The sequence below is a fragment of the Juglans microcarpa x Juglans regia genome, chromosome 7S (assembly GCF_004785595.1).
Source record: "Juglans microcarpa x Juglans regia isolate MS1-56 chromosome 7S, Jm3101_v1.0, whole genome shotgun sequence".
NCBI lineage: Eukaryota > Viridiplantae > Streptophyta > Magnoliopsida > Fagales > Juglandaceae > Juglans > Juglans microcarpa x Juglans regia.
The window spans coordinates 20,919,351-20,937,410 of NC_054607.1; the positions used below are offsets into that span (position 1 = coordinate 20,919,351).

Consider the following 18,060-nt stretch of genomic DNA (forward strand, 5'->3'; position numbering starts at 1 on the left):
TCTTAGGTACGCAGAAATCTCTCTAATTCCTAAACTTTTTCACTTATTTACAAACTTTCAAGAGAATTTACTAACTTTTGCATCAGAGACTCCCTAGCCCCAATACTGCCCCTCCTAGTTGCATTCTCTCGTATCTTTTGCAGGCCCATTTCTGAAGACCTGAGTTGTCGAAGCCTGGCCTAAAGGTGTGCGAAGCACGATGTTAACAGTGGTGTCATCTATGGAAGTTCCCAGTAGGCCAAGTGAGTTATCGCGAGTTTCCGATCCGGACGAACTAGGGGAGGATTCCAGAGGACAAAGCAGTGAGCTTGATGAGGCACGACGCATTGCAATTGTTCGATAGTGGGTGAAGAAAAACCACTATAGCATCTTTTCAGAAGGGAGGGCCTAAGGGATTCTCTGTCTCTCTTTAGCCACATTTCTTTTGATGACAAGGTGACCGTTGCTCTGCCCCGAGTTGTTGCTGCTCGAAAGCATCCCTCGTACCCTTTTCTGCCAGGTAAGGAGAAGAAGCCTCATCTAGAGGATACCTGAGTTGACAACAAGCCCCCTTCTAGAGCCCTGGTTCCTCCACGACGGGAGTCAACTACTCCTGAGGTATGCCTTCCTATCGCTCCGCCTTCCTATCGCTCCGGCAACGTCGATGGAGGTGCAGGCGAGGGGTTCTCTAGTAGACGCTCCCTCCACGATGTCACCGCCGGCTGGTGTTGCTGAGGTGTCCCCGGACACAGTTGAAATAGATGCCCTACTCTAGGGATTATTTGGGGTTGAGGTCCCTAAGTGGACTGTTGAGGAGCAACGTTCTTTTCATGGATTTATCCTCCTTCCTCATCTTGCTTTGTTGCCGATAGTTACTCCATTGGAGACGAGACCGAGGCTTGCTCGGGAGGTTTGGATGCTGCTAATGAGAGGGCGGTAGCTGCTACTTCCAACAACCGTGTAGAGATAGAGTGTTGCATAGGAGGCAACTCCCTTTTAGATGTTGCAGTCCGCTTGGGTTTGAGGAGTCCGTGCGACGACCCACCTAGCCAGGCAGGGCACCAAGAGCCAAGAAGGGGGTGATTTCCTTCTAAATGTTATAGTCGGCTCTGGTGCGAGGAGTCAAGAGGAGCGCGATGAATTGCCTACCTAGGTGAGGCACCGAACGAAGGGTGATGTGCTTCTGGATGTTGTAGTCAGCTTTGGTCCGAGAGGTTCTTGTGAAGGCCTAACCACGCTCCTCCTAAGGTGGCCGTATAAATGTTTGAGGCCGAGGGCTTAATAGAAGTCATCCCTCCTTTGTCTCGGTTGGAACTGAGAGGGAGCCGTGCGGAGGCCATCAGCCATGTTGTCAAGTGCTTGTCCGGATTTTTCCACGAGGTTCATCCATTTCTTTCTGTCCTTTTTCTTTCTCTCGCTATTTAGTCTTCATTTACTGATAGTTGTATGTCGGCTCTTCTTGTTGTCAGGGTACCTCTCAACTAGCGGCCTTTATTGTTGACTGCCAAGAAGCCGTTGAGCAAGAGAACCTGGACCTTCGTTCGTTGACCCACACCACCCTTCACTATGCTAATGGTGAGGGGGAAGAGAGAGAGTGGCTGGAGCAAGAGTTGAAGAGGGTACAACTTGTTTTAAAGGATGAGCATATGAGGAATAGGAAATTGATTCGCTACCTAGAGAAGTTCAAGTGGAAGGCGAAGGAAGAGAGGGAACAATTAGAGCGGCTTAACGCTAACCTTCGGGATGAATTATCTCAAGTGCAGGAGGTCGCCACCCACCTGGATAGGCAGCTGAAGTTGGTCCCAAGATTTCATGATCAAGTGTGGGGGCATGGGTGTGCCGAGGGGCTACAAGTCAATGCGGGACCATCTCTTGGGGAGTCTGTAGCTGCATTCGAGGACTTTCACGAACTATCTACAGGGCCTTAACCTTGCCAACATTCCCGTCAACAAGGCATCCTTTGCGTTCAGTCACAAATTGGGAGGAAAGAGATCCTTGTTGCTTTCTTGGGTCCGGCCGTTCCCTAGATCGGTACTCCTGGCGTCGAGACCTAACGGTTCCATGTCCTAGATCCCCGATGTTGCTGCGGCTCTTTTGTTTTGTTCTTCCCTTTCTTTTCTTTTCGGCTGAATGTATGTACCTATATGTTGTCGCCCAGCGACTTATATACAAATTTAATCAATGAAAGTACTTCACACCTTTGTCGTCTCAGGCTATCCATTCTGTTTTCTTTTCGTGCATTCTCTCTCCACATTTTTTTTTCCTTACAGCCGACCTGAGTGAATTTTGGTGCAGGAAATGGTAGGATTCCTAACCACCCAGCTAGCCGCCCTCTTATTTGTATGCGTTGCGTTCGCTTGCCCTTATTGGATAGTCATCCTTCCGGGACCTCCATGTGATTTTACTTGACGATGCCTTCCCAATTTTCTGTCATACCTGCTAGCTTTAGTCGCCTAGCATTGCATTAGTTGTTTTATGCTGTACTTGGGCTCTTCATAATTTCAGGGCCACATGTTGCGATTGTCTATGATATGATAATACTACTTTTTTTTTTTATTATTTTTGGCTATGCCTCTTCGCACTTTCCTTTTCCGTTGTTTCATTATTTTTCCTTTTGTGGCTGGCCTGGGGTGGTTTGGTCACGAGGATTTACCACACAGGGTTTTACGGTCCACCCCGTTAGTGCTCAGCCTATGCTTGATGACCTCGCTAGTCGGCAACTTTCCTATTTGTGCCACTTTCGTTGGCCTTTATCATGTAATCGTTCTCTTAGGACCTTAGCGACTTTTTTTAGCGAGGTTAGTGTTCTCCACATTCTCCTTGCATTGATTTTCTTTATTCTTCTGTTTGCTTTCTAGTTGCATTTTACCTCACCTGGTTCTTTTATTTTTTGGGTAGTCGTGGGGCTAATCATACCATCCGCCGTAGGGAGACAAAACGGCCTCGAGCTCGACTTGCCTTCTTGGTCTGTGGGGAGGTAAGTTGTCAAGGCAGTTCGAGACTGTACCCGTCTTCCTACAATAACATTTTGTATTTGATTCTTGGTCGGAAGATAGGGATGTTGTCATTATTCTGCTTCTTAAGGGCAGGAGTTAGTTTTGTAAACCTAGGTCTTTCGGCCTATATCGCGTTGTCTCTGTTGTTTTCTTCCATGCAACTGTTGTCTGTATTGTTGATGTCCGTGCCTTTCACTCCTGTAATTGGGCGGTTAATAGACTTGGCCTACTCTCTGCCGGAGAGAGGTCTGGCCGCCTTAGGCCAAGCTACCTCTTCAAATCCCTGAGGAGGTAATTTCTTCGAGTGCCTGTGAGCCAACTTGTTCTTTATTGCAGTGGGAACCGGTGTAAGTATTCGGGCAGCTTGAAGGCTAGGCTCGTTGTCCTTTGCGGGATGGTCTAAGTGGCCTCTAGTTCGACTCGTCCCGCTCGTTAACACTGTGTAGCTCCCCGTGCGATGCTTTTCCTCTTTGGATACTTTGTTTATGTCGGGTAGTTGAAAGGCCATACCCGCACTCTATTGAGGAGAGGTTAAGATGCCTCAAGTAAACCCACCTATTTGGTTCCCCAATAAGGTAACTTATTCGGATGGCCATAGGACCAATTTGTTCTTTCGCCGTAACGGGAGTCGGGGTAAGTATTCTGGTGGCCTAAAGGCCGAACCCGCTTTCCTCCTTGGGAGGGTCAGAGTGGCCTTTAGCTCGACTCGCCCCTGTTATCCCACAGTGAGGTAATTTTTTTGAGCATTTTGAAACTGAACTAGCGTTACAGTTTGTTCGCAGTGGAGGTTGGGATAAGTATTCGGGCCACCTAAAGGTTAGAACTGCTCTCCTCCGCTAGAGGGTCCAAGTCGCCCTTGGCTCGACTTGTCCCTATTACCCCACGATGAGGTAATTTTTTCGAGTAATTTGTAATTGGACTCGTTCTCAATTGTTGACGCTTACGAGGAATGTAAAGTCTTTTGTTTTCAGGTAGCTAATGGCTAACCCGCACTCCATCATGGGAGGGATAAGCAACATTTAGTTCTACATTTCCCTATGGTATCCTACAGGAAGATAAATTTGGACAACAATATAACTAGTCTGTTCTTTGTCGCCATAGGAGTTGTGATAAGCTATTCGGGCCGCCGGGGGGGCATGATCAGCTTTCCATTGCAAGAGGGGTAGAATAACATTCGGCCTAGTTCTCCATTTTGGTCCCACGGAAGGTACGTTGTTTGGGCAGTTTGAGATTGGTCCTGCACTCACTCGTTGATATCGCAAGGAATGTAAGTATTGGGTTAGACTGGTGCTAATTCCTCTTTTCATTGTAGCGGAGGGACAAAGCTGCCCTTTGGCCTACCTTTTTCTTTGGTATCCCCCGGGGGAAGTAATTTATTTGGACAGTGATGTGACTGGTTCACTCTTTGTTGCGATGAGGGTCGGGATAAGTTATTTGGGCTGCCGAGGGGGTAAGACCTGCTCTCCATCACGAGAGGGATAGAGCGGCCTTCGGCCTAGCCTTTCCCTTTTACCTCGCGGGAGGTACGTTATTCAGGTAGTTCAGGACTGGACCTGCTTCTATCTGCTGACATTGCATAGAAGGTAAACATTAATCTATTGATGACTTTGTCGTTGCAGATTTCATTAATCGTAGGTTATCTTATTGGTGTTTTGTTGATAATACAAAAGTTTGAAGTGGGTGCGTTGTACTATCCTGGAAGATCATGTTTTTCATTAAATAATAGAAATTTTATAGATTTGAAATAACATACTACAAAATAAAGGGGAACGAAACTTTCGGCCGGGAGGTTTAATTTGTTTTGCCTTTGCTTCATGGGATATGCGCCCTCTCACCCCCCCTCGAGTCCAGTAGGAAGAGTCGCAAAAGAAGGCCTGCCTGGGCTCTCCAAGAGGCGCACGACCTATTATTTCTTAGAGGTGCCGTCCGATATAAGCCCACCATCATTTTGTTTTAGCTCTTGGACGTAGTATTATTTTGCCAAGACCTTCTCGCCTCTGATTTCTCCCATTCTGTGGGGAGTTAGAAACTTCATCTTGAGATGATAAGTTGACGTTATGACTTGCAAGCTGTTAGCTTGCCTTTTGATAATTTTGATGGTGTCTTTTCAAGCTCATTAATGTTAGGGGTGTCAGGTTGCTTTTTACATTTATGTCGCTTCTTAGACTACACTCATCAAACTTCGGCACCGTGTACACGTCAACAGAAGGATCCCGACCTTAGCAACAAGACAATCTCGAATGATGATAATTCTCATCGTACTTGTCTGGTGAAAATTAGTAGGGGATTTCCCCTCCCCCTTCTCAGACCCAGTGGGTCTGAGAATAACAAGTAAGGGAACTAAAACTGAAGGTTTAGCCCATAATGAATAAAGTCTCCAATCCAGCCCATGGGTAAGCTCTTCTGAACGCAACCTGCAAGAGGGAGCATGCTGTAGGAGATGAGACTCATCAATTTGGAAACCCCCTCAAGTAGTGTCCAGTTTTCGAGTACTCATCCGTGCAGTGGGTGTCATGTACGAGGAATTCTCAATCCTTTGACATGAAGGGTATCAACGGACCACCAAGGATACTAGCTGGGAGAGGGAAATCGAAAAAATACAAAACATTAAAGGCACTACTACTCAAGCTACACGCCACATTAATGACACCGTTGCAGAGTCACGTTGTATTAAAGAACTCTGACAAATGAAACAGTACGAAGGACACAGACTTCATGGGGGCATACACAATTTGTCCCTCAGGCTGATGGTATAAATAACAAATCCTATGTATAATAAAAATCTCTATTTTCTCTAGATTCTTTTATTTATTTACAAAATTTTAAGAGAATTTATTAATTTTGGCATTGGAGATTCTCCAGTCCCAAGGTCGCACTTTCCTAGTTGCCTTCTCTTGTATCTTTTGGAGGCCCATTTCTAAAGACTTGAATTATCAGAGTCTGGTTCAAAAGTGTGTGAAACATAATGTTAACAGTTTTTGTTATTTTGTTAATTACGATCAAGCTGATCACATGCTCAGATCAATCAAATGATTTTGCATATTATATGTAATGATTCATAGTTTCATGGAAGTTTAAAAAGCAAGTTAATTACGATCACTAGATCTTCAGCTGAGGCTATCGATTGATGGTTTCTACTTGTGAATTACTGTACTGGCTTAATGTTACCTACTTTGTTTAAGGATTTGTCAGCAAATGTTCCATCAGCTTACTCTTTTATGAAAACAAATTAAATTAGGTTGTACATTCAATATATTGTTGCCAACCTATGACACTGTTCCACGAGAGGACGAAACATATGGATATAGGTTGCCATTTAGTTTAGGACTCGGTGCATTAATTGATGAAATCGAGGCTGCATATATATATATACAATACTCATGCTAGATATGCATGACTGTATATCTGCAACTTGGTAATATGGATTCCTTTATAATAATAATGTTAAATATAATTATGAGTTATATAATTATTGTGCATTTATTTAAAAATAAAAAAGTAGAGTTTATTATTAAATAATAACAATTGTCTATACATTTAGACGAGATAGGTGTGCTTAACATCCATGACATTCCATACGGAGCATTCATGATACTCTACAATAACAAGTTTGGCTTAATTATTAACGTTGATGGCTTTTCGTCTTACTATATCTAAGTTTTTCTAATTGAGATGTTCTGAATAATCCCGAGAGTAATTGATTACCCAAGTATCATATGATCATGATTAGTCTTTGTGAAGCGTTTTAATTATAAGATCTTTTCTGAAATCTTTGCCAATAGTTTATCTTCTATGATTTCTTCCCGATTTATTACTTAAATTGAGACATTCTTATATTGGAGCAAGCTAACTTTCCCCATGATGTTTGAACCTCTTTTGTTGAAAATCGACAAAAAAAGAAAAAGAAAAAAAAAGAGTTTTGGATGAAAGAGTGATCAATTTCTGATCTCTGCCGGCCAGTAGATTAATGCTCATTTAGATTTTTTTGCATCATGCTTTTGCCTATTCTTTTAGGGTATTTTTTATGAAGGCAATGCAAAAAAAATGGCTAAGGATGTCATCATGTAAACCTGCTAATGAAGTTGGTACATGGCCAGCATTCAAAACACATATTATAGCACCTGATCATGAATCATGACATATTACGCATGCATTAGCTTGAAGTGAAGAGTGACCGACCATTCGGATTAAAAAATGAGTTGAGATGATTTTAAATAAGTTAAATAAAATATTGTTAGAATATTATTTTTTAATATTATTATTATTTTGATATTTAAAAAAGTTAAATTATTTATTATATTTTGTGTAAGAGTTTAAAAAAGTTATAATGATGAGAGATGAGTTGAGATGTGTTTCCAATCTAAACCGAGAGTTAGTTTTTCATCATCAAAGATTCAAAAGTATCTTAAAAATGATTTTTCTTTGGATGTTATAACTCCAAACCCCTTCATTCTCATGTTTGAAATTCAATTTGCAATTTTCCCTTTAATCTAGAAAAATGTCTAGGGAACTAGTTCACGGAGAGTTCTAGAAAAAGAAGGGTTAGATTTACACAGATTTTACAAAAAATATATATACAATGATATAATTTAATGTCATGTTAAATCTAATAATTTTTTAATTATATGATTTCACAAGCTTGTAAGAAAAAATCTATTTATTATTTTTTTATTATCATCTTTTTGACATCTTTTAAAGTAATATTAAATGATAAATTTATAAGTAAAATATAATAAATAATTTTTAATAATTTAATATCACATCATAAAATTAAAAAAATATGATGAAATAAATGATGAATAGCATTAGTAATAGCATTGAGCCAACCACTTGTTAAAGACATGAAACATTTTTATCATTAAGCAAAAGGCAAAAAAAAAAAAAAACAAAAAAAAAATTTATCAGTACAGAAATGTTGACCGTTGGATAGAAATAAACGTCAAAATGGACCGCACAACCACATCATCCGCCTTGAGTACGGACACACGGCCCACACCTTAGTTAAAGTGGCCGTTCCTAACCCTCGAGGTAAAAGACAACCCTCTAGCTTTCAGAGTTGAAATTCTTCGCGGCATTTCTATGGAGACCGGAGGTAGCAGCGAGAGCCAAGCGGAGCCTAAGAAAGGCAAAACCAAGACCCCCAGGAAACCTAAGGAAAGCCTTCTCAAGCAGAGTCAGTATTTCTCTTTCTCTCGCACATGCAAACTATATATGTATTTATGTACCGTCTACATATCCATTGGGATGATTTGGTTTGCTTGTCGCTTGCAGAGTCTCCTGCTGAGTTCTTTGCAGAGAACAAGAACATTGCTGGGTTTGATAACGTTAGTCTCATTCACTTGTTTTTTCTTTTAATATTCTTTCCTTTCATTTTAATTTTAGTAAGCTTTAAGCGAATTTTTTTAGTTAACGATATCATCAAATTTGAAAAAAATTGTTCTCTGTGTTAATCTGATTTTTGGGAATTGGTTGGTGGTGAATTTTGAAAGAAAATTCCAATTTTGAGTGTCGAAATTTGAGTCGGAATTTAGCAATTCACGGTTTTTTATTTTTATTTTTATTTTTTTATAGGTTCTCATCAATGTACTTTTTTTTGATAAGTAAAACTCATCAATGTACTTTATGATCGACTCAAACCTCGTCCAGAAGGAAACATACTGTTTAACATTTTATAAACCTTAAGTTTGTTATACGTTAATATTCAGAGGTTGCAGACCAGATGGAGGTCGTAAATTATTAGGCATTTCCATCCCTATTGAAAACCACCGAGTTTGAAGTAACGCTTGCTTGTTTTTGTTTTCTTTTCCGTTCGTCTGCTATGTTTTTTCTATTTCTGTTTATCATTATTATTTTGTGGATTTCAGCCTGGAAAATGCCTTTACACCACTGTTAGAGAACTTGTTGAGAACTCACTTGATTCTGCAGAGTCCATATCTGAGCTTCCCTTGGTAGAAGTAACGATGTAAGTGTACTTGTTCATGAACGGATGATCATGCAAAGCAAAGGGAATTATGCATAATAGTTGAAATATTTGTTATAACTGAGAACTGTTGTATGTAATTTCACTAATAAATGATGTGCCTAAGAAGTATGGCTTTCGCTGAGTCATTTCAAGCAGAAATATATGAGTGTGAATCTACAGTATGTTATCTTGAAATTGACTTGGCTGTTGCAGAGAAGAGATACGGAAAAGCCAGTTTAATTCCATGATTGGTCTTGTTGATCGGGAACGAGTTGATGAGGAATTATATGATGACTATGAGACAGCTAAGGCTCGAGAGGTGAGTATGCTTGTATTTGGTCTTTTCTTTTTTTCTCCCAAATTGGTAGAAAATTCATCATGTTGTCTTTTGTTTTCTGGCATGCAGAAACGTTTAGCCAAGGAAGCTCGAGCTCAAGAAACACAAGCAAAGAATGCTACCCTTGGGAAGAAAGTCAAAGAGCCTCCAGTTTCAAAGGGTATGAAGGGCCGAGGTGAGGCTTCGTTTTACAAGGTGACATGCAAGGTGTGACCAACTTTCCTTCTCGACTTGCTTCTTCCATGCAAATGCTTAATTTGCGTGGTCTTTTGTTTGCTGATTATATTGGTCTGATTAGTGGACTGATTCCAAACTTGTTTCTGAAGCTGTAAAATCGCATCTGTAAATGATTTTATTTGTAGGATAATGGGAGAGGAATGCCACATGATGACATCCCAAATATGTTTGGACGAGGTTTCATTCTTGCTTGCTGGCTCAACTTTCCATTTGACAGAGATTTGTATGCGCATGGGTTTCAATTGTTTTCTTAAATAGAAGAGCACTTGATACTTTGTTATACCTCTTGAACCTAGTTGCAACTGTGTTTATTCATGCAGTTCTATCTGGGACAAAATACGGCTTAAAGCAGACACGTGGAAAGTTTGGTCTTGGTGCAAAGATGGTGATTTTTTACTATTTCTTGCAAACATGCATGGCTCTTCATCTATTGTACCATATGCAACTATTCTGCTTTGCTCTCCAAATACAGATCTCAGCTTTATTTTCTGCACTTGCCAATAGCTTTAGGGTGCATTAAGTTGTCCCATGGGAATTTAATGACTGCACTGTATTTTACATAGAAATGGAGTTCCAAGGTATACTTTTGAAAAAAAAAAAAAAAACAGAGAATCCCAAGGTATGAATGAACCACCTTGATGTTAGGGGTGTGCTATGGGTGAATGACTACATGGCTGCATGGACGGCAAATAAGGAAGTTAATTGTTTTTATTTTAATCATGGGGACAGCTGGATAAGAATCATCAATGAAGTATTTTCCTTTCAAACCTTGGGTTTGATAGAGGCTAGATTACCTCTAAATAACTTCTCATTTCATATTTTCAAGCCAAAATAGGTGATAGACGCAACAAGGATCTGTCATGTTTTTTTTCGTTCAGCGTCTATAAATTCAATCTATTATGCAGCGTCGTAACAGGGTGTATGTTATATGTTAAAATGTCATAAAATACAGTGCGAAGGAAACCTACTAGCTTAGATTCCCACACAAAGAGAAGCTTAATTGCGTCTTCTAGTTGGTATGCTTGTCCCCCTGAAATTTAGAGCAGTGCACGATATAATTCAATTCATATTTGCTTATGCAGGCATTAATTTGGTCTAAGATGAGTACTGGACTTCCTATAGAGATCTCATCATCAATGAGGGGCCAAAATTATACTTCATTCTGCAGACTTGATATAGATATTCAACGGTATGACTTGACTTTTTAAAGATCACCAAGCTTTAACAAAGTTAATATCTATGTGACATCATGATGTTTTATCTGAAGTTCTATGTAAGTATGTTTGGTCATGGGACTTGTTTTAAGCTCCAAACATTACAAAAATGTTGTCAGTGGTTTAACTCATGTTCATAGTCATAAAGATGCCTCATGTAATTTTTCAGGAATATCCCTCACATTCATGTCCATGAGAAACGGGACAACATGAATCGTTGGCATGGAGCCGAAATTCAAGTAGTCATCGAGGGAAATTGGACAACGTACCGTGTATATTTCTTTCCCACTTCTAATGTATCATCTTAGATTCAGAACTTCCAGAGTACTCCAAACTTATGCAATATGATTTTATCATGTTTGACAATAATGATTGAGAAAGTTCATGGGTGCATTTTTATGTTAGCTAAAAAGTTTTCTATGGGTGTGCGCAGTCCAAAATCTTGCATTACATGCGACAAATGGCTGTTATAACCCCTTATGCCCAGTTCCTTTTTAAGTTTGTATCAGATACACCCGAGTAAGTCTCTCTCTCTCTCTCTCTCTCTCCCGAACCAGTACAGATGCACATAATTATCTTAATCTCTCTGTTGTACTTGCATGTTACATTTTTCATGTAGAAAGAATGTTACCATAAGATTTGCTCGGAGAACTGACGTAATGCCTCCAGTTCCTCTTGAGACGAAGCACCATCCCTCGTCTGTTGATTTGCTACTAATCAAACGTCTGATTGCGGAAACTTCAAAACAGAACCTTTTGCAGTTTCTGCAGCATGAATTTGTGAATATACCTAAAGCATACGCTGAACGATTGATTGGTGAGGATCAGCAACTAAGTTTTTTTAGTCGATTGGTAAGAGCACATGCTGCTCTGGCTGTAATTTTATGCTACTATTTTACATTGATAATGAAGCAAGTTTTGGAGGTCTTTGGTTTACTCGTCTGCCAGTGGCAGATAAAGCAGCTATAAAAGCTATACATGTCAATTGAGTTGGTGATTTTGGATTATCTGCTAGGATATTGGGTTGTTTTACTCTCTTTCAAACAGTAAACTTTTCAACCATCTTTGCTCATGCTAGTGCCCTCAGAATTTCTTGGATTTCATGCAATCTGTGATTGAATGCCATAAAATTTATTTGTATTATGCCTCTTACTGGTGCTGTTGGTAAATCTCCTCAGAAAGAGATTCTCTTTTATTGCTATAAAGCAGTTAGAATAGAAGTTTATATTGTCCAAATTTTATGGTGAATGCGGAGATCTTTTGAACAGAGCAACTATGTTCAAGAGGCTAGCATATTCTGTACAATTGTATGTTAGTGAAACTGAGAGTTGGCACAATGGCAGAACTCAAACAATTATATCAATATTGGATTATAGGGGAGCAAGAACAATCGATTGAGCTATGTACGTATATGCTCTACTTATCCCCTGCCTTATGAGGTCATATTATAATGAACAGATACCCGTGATTGGCTGATACTGATTTATTGCCTTCACCTCAGGATTCAAGTCCATCTTTCTTAAGATTTTTTTCTTCAACATATACTGAGGAAGCTCTTGGAGTGTTCCTTATTTTGACTGGGAAAAAAAAAGAAGAAAAGAGATGATATTGTAATGTGGCTTAAAGATCAAACCCCTTCTGCCAACATGGTTGGTAGCAGACAGTGGGTCAATGTTAAAATTCTTTAGACATCTATTTGTGTCAGGTCTTATATAGAGACTGGAATTGGATAAGAATCATTTAAGCATCTAATCAGAAATATCATTCTATCAAATAAATGTTTTACTGGTTCTTAGGAGTTCTTAGGAGGAATCAAAGATGTTGACCGACTTTTATCCATCTTGGATAACAAGAATGTGTATATCTTTTCTTAATTTTTCATCCATGCATTACTTTTTGATAGTTACTGACCTTTTGCTACCGATCAAAAAAGTTACCAAGCTTTTGAGGTTTTTGAGTTCTGCTAAAAATGGAAAAAAATAGAGGACAGCTAAAGTTCTTGTCCACCACAGCATGTTGTAGTGATGTGTGGCCAGGCTGTATAAGAACCCTACGGCAAATACTAGCAGAATCTGCTCCTTTTTATACCACCATTTTTGCTACATTTGATGCTTCGTTTTGATTGTTAAAACTGTGGAGCTGTTGCTAAATCTGAATAATTCAGCCTAATTGTCAATAAGTTTGAATTATTTGTTGCCTCTGTTATTGTTGCTTTCGTTGTTAGATGCCAAAGTTGATTTGTTGTGTGGTGATCTTTCTCAGGTGAAATGGGCCCAGAGTTTAACCCCAAAATGCCTGTCAAGTCTCTAACATCTCAACAGATAGTTCGCATTCATCAGTTGTTTCGTCAAGCTAAGTTTGATGACCCTAGTGGTGATGTAAGCCTTTGATCAGTAGCGTTCAGCTATTCTGTTAATTTGATTTTGGTCTCGTTTTAGTTTCTGATATGTTATGTTGCTTTACATATCCTTCATATTCATAGGCTTCACATATTATTTTTCTCATTTTTCGTATTACTTAGAACCTGTTTTCAGTGTCTTAGTCCTGCAGGTGAATACAATCTTCGTCTTGGGATTATAAAGGAGCTGCATCCAGACATGGTAGCAACTTATTCAGGCAGGTTGTATTTATACCTGAGTTTTCTAGATCTGTTATTTTTTAAGTTTCTTCTATTTTTTTATAAGCAACCAAATACTTTATTGAAAATTAAAAGGGTTTAGTCCAGATACATAGGATATAGTAAATTCCTTGTATATAGTATAGTAATACATTTTATGTATTTGAAGGAGTGTATATTGTCAGTGATAGATTGTTATCCTGCTAATTGATTTTGATTTCTTTACTTAATATACTGCTATTTAGTAAATGTGATTTTTCTCTTTTACCATAATATACAGTGCTCAAGTTTTTGAAGGCCACCCGTTTATTGTGGAAGCTGGTGTCAGTGTGGGAGGAAAAGATGTTAAGCAAGTATGTGAGATACACTGGGGACAAATAACTAATCGATCAAATCAGTTGTAGAAGCTTCAAAGCTGTTAGATATGATATTGTTCTTCATTATGTTGGTTTATTAAAGACCTTCTATATGAAATATCTTAGTTATTACAGAAATTAATTGATAAATAAAGTGGAAAAGGAGGCACTCTTCTCTTATTGTTCCTACCTTAAAACTTGTTTTCTTCACAATGAGGGACTGGTTGGTGTTGTATATAGGTGGATGTTTTGGCGCTTGTTCACAAGAGGTTTCTATTGTTAGTGTTGCATGTATCTAGACTTGAACAGGTGACAGATTGCAGTTTTACTGTATTCATCTGTACTTATAAGTCGAGTTTATATTGCAATAATTAGTAAGTAGAGAAGGTGGTTTCTTCACTTGGACAGCGGCTTTAGGGAAGATTCTTACCTTGGACAATGTGAGGAAGAAAAGGGTGTTGTATTGATCATTGGGTCTTGCATGTTTGATAAGAGTGCGGAATCTGTGGATCACCTTCTTTTCCACTATGAGGTTGCTAGTCTTCTAGGGAGCATTGTTTTTTAGAGTCTTTGGGATAGATTGGGTTATCCCTTCTGATCTGATAGATATCTCAACATGTTGGAAATGACAGTTTGGTAGCCATCAATGCGAACTTCTATGGATGATGACCCTATCATGCATATTTTGGTGTCTTTGGAGAGAAAAATGACTGTAATTCAAGAATTGCAAGAAATCAATTCTGGAGTTCAAGTCTTTCTTTCTTTACACCCTATTTCATCAGATTGTGGCCCAAATTAGTGCTGTTATATATATTCATACTTTTCAAGATTATTTAACACCTTTTCATTTTGCTATTTAGGTGGATCTCTAGTAATTTTCCTGTATATTGGAGTAACACATGACTATTTCGTGTTCATAAAATCTACCTTGTTGAAAAATGAAATCAGAAATATATATGATGATCAAAGTAAGAATAGCCTATGGAACCCCAGGGGGTTGGTTCGAATCCTCTTGGGTGCAAAACATTTGTAGGGTCCATCATTCTGGGGTGTTTTCCCATGAATTACCCAGGGGTGCACGGGTCCTTGGCAAGGAGTTTGAATAGCTTATGGAATACGGTTCTTTTGGCAAGTTTCTAATACTAGAATGTGATGTTATGTCAACCTGCTTTTAGCAGCTGAACAATCTAAGTGGTAGGATCGGTAAAATATAGAAGAATTTATTTGCACAATTGCACATATTGTCCGTAACTTTTGGATGTGACTAGCTGAGTATAGGCATATGTATTCCAACTCTTGTTTTCTTGAGCATGCTGTGTTGCTTAACCGTTAATTGGGCACAGTGGAAAGCTCGTTAGATGGCAATGTTCATATTTTTGCTCACTTTCTCATTGATTCAATGTTTATGAAGCATATTTTTCCTGTTTTAATGGCAGGGTTTGAACATATTCCGATTTGCAAATCGGATTCCGCTTCTTTTTGAGCAAGGTGCTGATGTTGTCACTAGGACTGCCCTTAAGAGAATCAAGTAAGATATGGTCCAGCAATCGAATAGTTTCTCTGGTTATCTTGCTTTTCTCTTATATATATATATATATATAATTTTTTCTTTTTTTTTTTTTGGGGGGGGGGGGGGGTCAATTATTGTTGTCATAATACCTCTGGCAATGAGAAAAGGAATGGGAGTTTTGAACAGAATCTCACTAAAATATCTTTTTCAGTTGGGGTAGCTACAAGATCAACCACATACAAGATAAAATCGGTGTTTTTGTGAGCATTGTGAGCACCAAAATCCCCTTTAAAGGCACTGGGAAAGAGTATATTGGAGATGATATAACTGAGATATCTACTGCTGTCAAGGTGAGGAGTTTTCAGTTTTCGTGTAACTCCATCACAAAAGGATTAAGTAAACTAACAAGCATCATGTCCTCCAGTCTGCTATTCAGCAATGTTGCATCCAGCTAAAATCCAAAATAGTGAAGAGGATGCAGGCACGTGAGCAGCAGGAGAGAAAACGAAATTTAAGCAAGTAAATCCAATGCTCATCTGTCCTGTGTGAATGAGTCTACTAAATGATGTTATTGTCTCATTTGCATGAATTTAATCAAGTTTGTATCCATTGGCAGGTATATCCCAGATGCTACAGGTGCTGTGTATGATGTTTTGAGAGAAATGGCGCAGTCACATGTGTCCAAGAAGAAACGTTATGATGATGAGGATGCAGAAGTATTAAGCAAAGTGTCTGCTCGGGTAATTACAAAAGAAACACTTAGGGAAAAGCTTGCTCAACACGTTGAACAGGTGAGATCTCAACTTGGATGGTTCCTGAAATTGTAGGAACTTGTGATGAACCTCAATGTTCAACAATACAAATTGGCTTTTGGAGACCTATTAAATTATAGGCCTTCAAGTACAAAATTCAGCTTTTTCAGATAAGGTATCCCTCCAGTTGAGCACAAACATCCTTCACTTAAAATTGAAAATTAGATGGATTGCTTTCATCTTTTTATTAGGTCTTTCAGGGGAAACATAAATGCTTGTTTGTGAATCAAACCTCGTGAAAGAGATGTTCACAATGAAATGTTTGACCAATCTGAAATATATCTTGCACCTTAGACAGAACCAATGTCGTAATTATGTATAAATATATAGGATATTTTGGTAGTTAAATTTGACCAAGTTATGACATCTTCAAAATTCTCACTTGGATTACTTTGGGTCTCATGACCATGGTGAATTAAATTTTTGGCTGAGACGTTTCTTGTACATGTGACAACTTTTGTTACTTGAGTACAAGCAAATACTTTTTAGTTCACATAGCTTCTACTCTTAAGTAAATTATTTTGCATATAGGGAATTTTATTCACGCCGTGTAATGATATCTTAAAGAGTTGGCAAGCTTTTATTATGTGTGCATGCTTCTTTAGCAAAAGTTTTTTCTGATATGTTACCAGATGTTTGTCTCTTCAAGGGACTGGCCTGCCTTGGTTCCTACAAATCCTTAATATCAAAATCCTTCTGACACAAACACAGGCCAACATTCTTGAGCATGGCATACACACATGGCTACCTTGTTGCAATATAGTTACTAGTACTATTTGGAAGATTTCTAGTTTATACACGTGCAAATTTGCACGTACATACGCACGTATTTATTTACTTTCAGGGAGAATGATGGGGAAAATGTTTTAAGTACATATGTGGTCTTTTCACTTGCATTTGCAGGTGGACTATGAAATGGCATTGGAGTATGCTACACAGAGTGGAGTGACTGAAGAACCCAGAGAAACTATATATATAGACTCACTAGAGGCTGAAAAGAAGTTCATCGACTTGCATAGTCCCATCTTTGTTTTTAGACTTTTCACCAAGTAACTTTTAAGATATTATTTAGCATTTGATTAGACAGATTTTCATTTCTAGCTTCTTCTGGATGTTTCTCCCATCAGCTAATTACCTTGTATTGAGTCATTGAAAAAAAAAAATGAAGAAAAAATATATAATATTCGAAGCGGAATGCAACTCTGTATGGCGAATTGTGATTTCAGTATCCTAAATGATAGAATGCTTTTATTCTTTTCATGTTGAGAACGTTGCATCGATTCTTGGAACGCAACATCTATTCAGCTCTTCTGATACTGTTGGTGATGAGAGCCGAGCTGGCCTGTGGTGAACAATGTTGGTGCCGACAGAATTGTTACTAAAACACAGAATCAGGCCTGGTTTTAATCGGTAAAATGCCATGGGGGCAAGGTCACTCGTTACAGTTCTAAAGATTGCAAATACCTTTCTGCCATAGATAGCATCTTGACAAAGCCATGCGGCAATCTCAATATATATGTTTAAGAAACACTAGGTCGTCTTGCGTCAACCTAATTGGATCTAAATTGTTGTTCTTTCCTCGTTTATACAAGGCTAAAGCTCCATTTTAAAAATAGGAATTAAAGCTAAATGTCCCCCACATTGTGAGACTATGATTAATATTTGGATACTAAGAATATATTAGAATATCTGTAAATAGTAATTAAATAGTTTGAGTTAGATTTTATATCGCCTGGCCGTCTCTTTCTTTATTTTCCCTCTCGCTGTCTTTCCTTTTTGGTTCTCTAGGTCTCTCTTCCACCCTCCGTCGTTAACTCTCTCTCTCTATGGATATATATCTATCAGGATCATATATATATATATATATATATATATATATATATATATATATAAATAAGGGGAAAAGAAGAACAAAAGAATTAATAGATCTGAAAATTTCCATTCTCAGTTTTGTAAATTTGTGGATTTTAATACTTCTCCTTTGTGTACTTCAAAAGATCACGAATTTCTCCTTGGATAAACATGAAGCTAACTTGAAGCA

The 18,060-nt window shown here is 38.6% G+C and overlaps 1 protein-coding gene across 1 annotated transcript; it reads left to right on the plus strand.

Annotated features, from left to right (window-relative positions):
* The first annotated feature begins 7,945 nt into the window (after positions 1-7,945).
* Positions 7,946-17,276, plus strand: LOC121241259 (DNA topoisomerase 6 subunit B). Its single transcript, XM_041138954.1, has 19 exons — positions 7,946-8,148; positions 8,247-8,299; positions 8,840-8,937; positions 9,151-9,256; positions 9,344-9,481; positions 9,637-9,688; positions 9,832-9,896; positions 10,594-10,700; positions 10,895-10,997; positions 11,159-11,244; positions 11,345-11,541; positions 12,987-13,102; positions 13,259-13,344; positions 13,622-13,694; positions 15,134-15,225; positions 15,419-15,557; positions 15,632-15,726; positions 15,824-15,998; positions 16,923-17,276. Exons 1-19 carry the CDS (start codon positions 8,055-8,057, stop codon positions 17,070-17,072), a joined length of 2,025 nt encoding a protein of 674 aa, XP_040994888.1. The 5' UTR covers positions 7,946-8,054; the 3' UTR covers positions 17,073-17,276.
* The last annotated feature ends 784 nt before the right edge of the window (positions 17,277-18,060 follow it).

Excerpts from the sequence above, each read along its gene's own strand:
- LOC121241259 (XM_041138954.1), top strand. The coding sequence starts at position 8,055 with ATGGAGACCGGAGGTAGCAGCGAGAGCCAAGCGGAGCCTAAGAAAGGC. Across the intron at positions 9,257-9,343 it reads AGACAGCTAAGGCTCGAGAG|AAACGTTTAGCCAAGGAAGC; the intron begins GTGAGTATGCTT and ends TCTGGCATGCAG. Across the intron at positions 10,701-10,894 it reads CTTGATATAGATATTCAACG|GAATATCCCTCACATTCATG; the intron begins GTATGACTTGAC and ends GTAATTTTTCAG.